We start from the raw sequence: 7,565 nt of genomic DNA on the forward strand, positions 1-7,565 counted from the left end.
TTACATTTCATCCTGCCAAATTAAAAAACAAAAACAAAAAACAATGTATATATGTATGTATGTGCTGCATATACTCCAGGTTAAGGGTCGTCACTAAAGTGGTGACATGTTTGAAGTACATGACGTGTAAAACATGTCAGCCTTTCTTGGCCCCGTCTGCCCAGACTGTGACTCCTCCGGCCCCCCAAAGACCTGAGGATGAGACATGGGGCGGCCGCGCCGGGGGATTCCCTGCGCTCTGGGACCTCCAGCCGCTTGGATTCCGGGAGAGGAAGCCGAGTGTCTCCCCTCCCCCCAGGGGAATCCGCCGAGGCACCGGGTCCGGAAAGCTCCGGGTCAAAGACTGGGAGAAAGGGAATCTGGCGCAAATTGCATTCTGGACCTGAGGGACTGAGGAAGGTGAAGCGTGAGATCGGAGCAGGGAGGGGGGCAATTCGCTTTGCACCCGCCTTGGGGAAGCCGAGGGCAGCTTCCCAGGTTTCCGATCTTCTCATTTGCGTGGGTAAAACTCCTGCCCCCACTCGGGTCTTACGCAATTAAGTAGACAGGGGGAGGGGGAGAGTTGGGGGGGTAAAAAAAAAGCGGAAAGAAACAGTCATGTCGTCACGTGGGCTTAGTTTTCACTCATAAAAGGAAGGTTCTCTCCGTTAGCTTCCAGTTGTCAAACGACTTGCAGCGAGCGTCAGGAAACGCACGGGAACTTCGCACAGCGCCACCTCCAGCTCCTCCGCGGGAGCCCAAATACGGCAACGCCTCCGCCCGCCCGCGCTCCGCCCGCCGCCGAGATGCTTGCCCGAGCCCTGCTGCTCTGCGCCGCCCTGGCGCTCTGCCGTGCAGGTGGGTCTGGCTCCTTGCACCGAGGAACCCTCGGTACCGTAACCCCGGACGAGGTTCCGCTCTGACCTCCCGGGTCCTCCCGGTACTGTGAACAGTCCCGGAATGGAGACGATGTTTGACTTGGTAAAGAGGTTGGACCATTGGAGTCCAAGGGAACTGGGTGTATATCCCACCTTTTGCCACAAGCTCTGATCATCATGAGCCAGTTACTTAACCGGTGTGGGTCTCACGTTTCTCATCTTGCTAAATAGGAATAGTGATACTAATTTGCAGATTGTTATTACGGTAAGACAGGAACAATCAATGTATGTGAAATGTTTGTGTGTGGTGCCTACTATTAGAGAATAGGAATCAATATTTTAAAAACAAGCTGTTTTTACATTGAAATTTACCCTAAATTTACCCTTTAATTTTGAAAGTGCTACTTTTTTGAGCTCCTTAAAAATGCTGAACATCTAAAATGTTACTTAAGAAAAAGCTTAACAACATGACTAATGTGGTTGAATATTGTTACCCTTATTTAGAAAAGGGAGTTGGTATTTTCATTATGATCATTGTATGTGACAGGTTAAAAAAACTGTTTTCCCATGACTACATGTATGTTTCTTGAATTTATTAATTTAAAGTTGATCTATAGTATGTAAAACAACTAAATGTTTAAGTCAAAATTAAGAAACTAAAGAATGACTTATATACTGTCCTTACTTTTATTGTAGCAAATCCTTGCTGTTCCAACCCATGCCAAAACCAAGGTGTATGTCTGAGCATAGGATTTCACCAGTATAAGTGTGACTGTACCCGAACAGGATTCTATGGTGAAAACTGTTCAACACGTAAGTTTGCCCTTGGGTGCCCTCATTGGGACTGGGAATGTATCCAGTTATCACTTTACAAACTAGCACCTTATAATGGGTCCTGTTAATCTCTCCGTTTTTTTTTTTCCTTCTTTTTTGCAGCTGAATTTCTGACAAGAATAAAGTTATTCCTGAAACCCACTCCAAATACAGTGCACTACATACTTACCCACTTCAAGGGAGTCTGGAACATTGTCAATAACATTCCCTTCCTGCAAAATATAATTATGAAATATGTGTTGACATGTAAGTACAAGTCCCTTTCTAAGGTTTTTAGCTTCCTCAAAGAAAAATGCACTTTATAGAACCTTAGGTTATTAAACCTAATCCTGAAATATATTTTCATTCTTGTTATAAAATGACTTTAGTTTTCCTTCTATCTTAATGGCCAAAAATATTGACATCTCAGTTTCATCTGGTTTAGAAAGTTCTGTCTCACTTCGAATTCTACGTACAATCCTGTACACCTCTTCTAAATTCACTACTCTTGCCAGTTTGTGAAGGAAGTGTGGTCCACTTGTTTACTAAATGTCCATGGGCCATAGCATTGCATCCATTAAAATAAATGGTTAATCTGGATTTGGGTGAGCAAGAAAATAACTTTATTTCTAAAGTGGGTTTCATGCCCAGGTATTCCTTCGTAGGCCTCTTATGCAGTAAGTAGATGATTATTTGAAAACTCAAGATGGCTAGATCATGTTTGGGTAAAGTATATATACTGTATTAAAGATGCATTTTATTTTATTTTTTTAATGTTTATTTTTGAGAGAGACAGAGCATGAGCAGGGAAGGGATAGAGAGAGAGGGAGACACAGAATCCGAAGCAGGCTCCAGGCTCTGAGCCTGATGTAGGGCTCAAACTCACTAACCCGGAGGTCATGACCTGAGCCAAAGTCGAAGCTTAACCCACTGAGCCACCCAGGTGTCCCAAAGTGCATTTTAATGAATCATTCTTTCTGATTTTTTTAGTACAAGCAGCAGTGAGACTTTAAAGTGTAACTGTTTTACAATGGGTTATCTTTGGTTGTTGGAATTCAGTTCAGTCTTTAGTGCCACTTTGCCCATTTTACAGTAAAAATGAACGTTGGTGTGTCTTGAGTATGGGAAAAATTAAAACAAAATTTTTGTTTTCTTGAAAATTTCAGCCAGGTCACATTTGATCGAGAGCCCACCAACTTACAATGTGGACTACGGCTATAAAAGCTGGGAAGCCTTTTCCAATCTCTCCTATTATACCAGAGCTCTTCCCCCTGTGGCTGATGACTGCCCAACACCCATGGGTGTGAAAGGTGAGTGTGTAGGGGGGGTAGAGAGGTGTTCATTGCAATAGGGACTAGATTGCTACCTAAAAAATTCAACACTGAACTGTAATTTGTTAATAAAAGCGTTTTTTTTTTTTTTTTTTTTGCTTTCTTATTGGGTATCCATGGAAGGTTTTTGTTTTGTTTATTGTTGTTTGATTGTTTTGTTTTGTTTTGTTTTGTTTTGAGAGTGTGACTTTCTGTAAACTATCCTATGAAAGTGAATGGGCATTTTGGTGTAATGTCTTCATGTTTTCAAATTCTTTCATTAATACTGAATTAATACTAGTTAAAATACTAGTTAAAATAGATAACATCATTCAATAAGGTGTTCCCTGTATCTTAGAATTTCCATTTGCATTATAACCCTGTTCACAATTGTATTTCTCCCACAAGTCCCCATTTACTATCTGCTTCCTTAATATGTAGATGAATTCTTAGCTTTCTCACTTTTCAGGCAAGAAAGAGCTTCCTGATTCAAAAGAGATTGTGGAAAAATTTCTTCTAAGAAGAAAGTTCATTCCTGACCCCCAAGGCACAAATATGATGTTTGCATTTTTTGCCCAACACTTCACCCATCAATTTTTCAAGACAGATCATAAGCGAGGACCAGCTTTCACCAAAGGACTGGGCCATGGGGTAAGACAGAATTAAATTGGAATTATAGCAAAAATCATACTGAGTGCTAACATTAAAGGGCATATATATATTTGCTACACCAAATAATTACCCTCTTTTTAAAAAATCCCTTGTCTATAAATGGAATTTCTATTCCAGAAATGTGTATTAATGGAATTTCCATTTTAATTCACTGGCTTAGTAAAAATACACACATGCACACACACATACATACATACAGATGTTATTATTATTTGTAATTTGGCTCTTATATTTTTAGTTTAAAATATTAGCACTTAAAAACTTGTCTCTTCAAACTTTTGTTGGTACCCTGATTATGCTATTATGAGATTTTTGCAGCATTATTATTCCTTGGAATTCAATGACACAGTTTCAATTTATCAGTAAGAATTTTATATCAATAATACATTTTCTGATGCTTATTAAAAGAAATGCCATACACTTATAGTAAAGCATATTATATACTTATAGGCTCCATATGAGATACAAATATCTTTAAACACAAGAGACATATATAGGTTTGTGGTGTCAGTGGATAAACGAATTAATTTAGTATTTTGTGGCTGTGAGAAAAATAGGTATTTTATCAAACTATTTAATGATAAATGATATTACAGACACTTTGTAGAACTTCAACAGTAACAAATAAAATTTTTCCATAATCTTCCAGGTGGACTTAAGTCATGTTTATGGTGAAACTTTGGATAGACAGCATAAACTGCGCCTCTTCAAGGATGGAAAAATGAAATACCAGGTGTGTGCCATTTGAGTATTAAGAATTAATGATGAGTCACCACTTACCCATATTTTAAAATCTGTAGTGATTAAAATTTGACATTTTTATTACTGTTATTTTTTTAGATAATCGATGGGGAGGTGTATCCTCCCACAGTCAAAGATACTCAGGTCGAGATGATCTACCCACCTCATGTTCCTGAACACCTGCGGTTTGCTGTGGGCCAGGAGGTCTTTGGTCTGGTGCCTGGTCTGATGATGTACGCCACAATTTGGCTGCGGGAACACAACAGAGTGTGTGATGTGCTTAAACAGGAGCATCCAGAATGGGATGATGAGCGGTTGTTCCAGACGAGCAGGCTAATACTGATAGGTAAACAAGAAGAGAAATGAATTTAAATAAAACCCTCTTCCTCAGAGACAACTAGTTACCTTTGATATGTTTTAAGTAGTTCTGGGAGACTGTAGTCAATGTAAAATCACATGCTCCAGATGAATTCAATCCTTGAGCATGATTGGTAATAGAAATACCTTTTGTTTGGATGGTATAAAGGAAAAAATACAAGTGAATACTGGATTAACAGAATTGCATTTCAGCTGCTTGAAAGTTGGTAACCAGAGGATTAATGCTCTAATTTTTTTGTTTTGTGTAAATAGGAGAAACCATTAAGATTGTGATTGAAGACTATGTACAACACTTGAGTGGCTATCACTTCAAACTGAAGTTTGACCCAGAGCTGCTTTTCAACCAACAATTCCAATACCAAAACCGTATTGCTGCTGAGTTTAACACACTCTACCACTGGCATCCCCTTCTGCCTGACACCTTGCAAATAGATGACCAGGAGTACAATTTCCAGCAGTTTGTCTACAACAACTCTATATTACTGGAACATGGGCTTACCCAGTTCGTGGAATCATTCAGCAGGCAAATTGCTGGCAGGGTAAGCCTTATTATTGAAAAACGAAACAAAGGATTAGTAACTAGAATTTCTGCCACTGAAATGATTTTTCTTAAATTTACTGAAAGAGTAATTATTTTGTCAGTCAATTCTTTTCTTGAAAAAGAAGCCTACCTTTTTTTTTGAAAAGTCTGAACTTGTAGTCTACAGTTATCAAATAGAAATATGCAGTCATCCCTTAAATATATTTTCAAAAACTTTCTATAATTATACAATCTATAGATCATAGAAATAAATATTCCTTAATTTTTTTTAATGTGTATTTAGTTTTGAGAAAGAGAGAGAGGCAGAGTACGAGAATCCAAAGCAGAGAGCCCGACGTGGGGCTTGAAGTCATGAACTGTGAGATCACAACCTGAGATGGAGCTGTATACTCAACCCACTGAGCCACTCAGGCACCCCTAGAAATAAAATTTCTAAATTGGATAGTGTAGGTCTCAGCTGGGAACATCAGTCTTACCTACTTTGTACCCAAGGAATGAATGTTTTTAAGACAGAAATCACCATAAATATGCCTAAAAGTTTTGTCCTGTAACTTAATTCATTTTCCATAGGTTGCTGGTGGTAGGAATGTTCCAGCTGCAGTGCAGCAAGTAGCAAAGGCCTCAATCGACCAGAGCAGACAGATGAAGTACCAGTCTCTTAATGAGTATCGCAAACGCTTTCGGCTGAAGCCCTATACATCGTTTGAAGAACTCACAGGTGAGAAACTTCTTAAAAGAATCAAGGGTCAAATGGAAACAACAGAGAGTTGAAAGCAAATTGAGCAAAGGATTAAAAGGATTAAAACTTTTTTTTGGTAAAGTTTTACATTGGTTGTATATCTGTCTTTGTCACCTTCACAGGAGAGAAGGAAATGGCTGCGGGGTTAGAAGCACTTTATGGTGATATTGATGCCATGGAGCTGTATCCTGCCCTTCTGGTAGAAAAGCCTCGCCCTGATGCCATCTTTGGTGAGACCATGGTAGAAATGGGAGCACCATTCTCCTTGAAAGGACTTATGGGTAATCCTATATGTTCTCCTGACTACTGGAAGCCTAGCACTTTTGGTGGAGAAGTAGGTTTTAAAATCATCAACACTGCCTCGATTCAGTCTCTCATCTGCAATAACGTGAAGGGCTGTCCTTTTACTGCATTCAGTGTTCAAGATCCACAGCTCACCAAAACAGTCACCATTAATGCAAGCTCTTCGCACTCTGGACTGGATGATATCAATCCCACAGTACTGCTAAAAGAACGTTCAACTGAACTGTAGAAGGGTATTAATCCTATTTATTTATTTATATGGACTATTTCTTTTAACTTAATTATTTAATATTTATGTTAAACTCCTTATGTTACTTAACATCTTCTGTTAAGGAGAAAGGGGTCATACTTGTGAAGATTTTCATGTCACTGCTTTAAAGATGTCATTCCTTCAGGTTAAAGGGGAAAACAGTTTTCATTCTTTTTTATAAACTGATGGGAAATGAGTTTGACATCCTTTTACTTGAATTTCAGTTTAAATTATTTATAATAACAAAAGCAAAGCTGTTTGGACATTTAAATGCTGGTCCAAGATGGCAAAATGCTGCAAGTTTTTTTTCCAGTGTATACCCTGGGATTTCCAGTGTATCCTCCATGATGCATTAGAAGCAACTACCTGCACCTGTTCCTTTTCTTTTCTTCTGTTAGCCATTGTACTGGGAGAAACTCTCTTCTGATCAGTTTACTCCTTCTATTTTGTTTTCTTGATTTTAAGATCTGAGTTCATCTTTCGGTGGACTCTATTTTCTTTCTTATCTTTTCCCTCTGTCTATATTTTCGTATCTGAACTTTTGCAAGTTTTCAGGAAAACCTCAACTCAGGACTACTAGTAACTTAGCTCCTCTTAACAAAAATGAAAGAGAAAAAAAAAACAGCCCTTAAAAAAGCCTCTACAAAAGGACATACACTTATTTTAAGTGAAAAGCAGAGAACTTTATTTATAGTTAATTTTAACTAAGTGTAATGGAAGAAGCCTCTTTGTAGGCTTACATGTAGGCTTTGAACGCATTACGGAGAACTGCAGGGGGTTCTTGATAGAGGGAAGTTGTATTTCTATTCTAATGAACGTCCTTTCTTCTTGAAAAACAAAGCCGAACAATTCCTGAATAGTTCCCAGGAAGAACATGTTTCTTCTTTTCCACATCTCATTGTCAGCTGACATTTGCTGGTACTGTATACTACTTAATTTATTGAGGATTATTATTTATGTC

General features: G+C 38.7%; 1 protein-coding gene across 1 annotated transcript; it reads left to right on the forward strand.

The window, feature by feature from the left end:
* Positions 1-662: 662 nt before the first annotated feature.
* Positions 663-7,213, forward strand: PTGS2 (prostaglandin-endoperoxide synthase 2). Its single transcript, XM_047841567.1, has 10 exons — positions 663-837; positions 1,554-1,670; positions 1,794-1,937; positions 2,837-2,980; positions 3,450-3,631; positions 4,302-4,385; positions 4,493-4,739; positions 5,024-5,310; positions 5,883-6,030; positions 6,174-7,213. Exons 1-10 carry the CDS (start codon positions 786-788, stop codon positions 6,581-6,583), a joined length of 1,815 nt encoding a protein of 604 aa, XP_047697523.1. The 5' UTR covers positions 663-785; the 3' UTR covers positions 6,584-7,213.
* Positions 7,214-7,565: the final 352 nt, after the last annotated feature.

This window comes from Prionailurus viverrinus, chromosome F1, assembly GCF_022837055.1.
Source record: "Prionailurus viverrinus isolate Anna chromosome F1, UM_Priviv_1.0, whole genome shotgun sequence".
Classification (NCBI taxonomy): domain Eukaryota; kingdom Metazoa; phylum Chordata; class Mammalia; order Carnivora; family Felidae; genus Prionailurus; species Prionailurus viverrinus.

Excerpts from the sequence above, each read along its gene's own strand:
- PTGS2 (XM_047841567.1), top strand. The coding sequence starts at position 786 with ATGCTTGCCCGAGCCCTGCTGCTCTGCGCCGCCCTGGCGCTCTGCCGT. Across the intron at positions 838-1,553 it reads CCTGGCGCTCTGCCGTGCAG|CAAATCCTTGCTGTTCCAAC; the intron begins GTGGGTCTGGCT and ends CTTTTATTGTAG. Across the intron at positions 4,386-4,492 it reads ATGGAAAAATGAAATACCAG|ATAATCGATGGGGAGGTGTA; the intron begins GTGTGTGCCATT and ends TTATTTTTTTAG.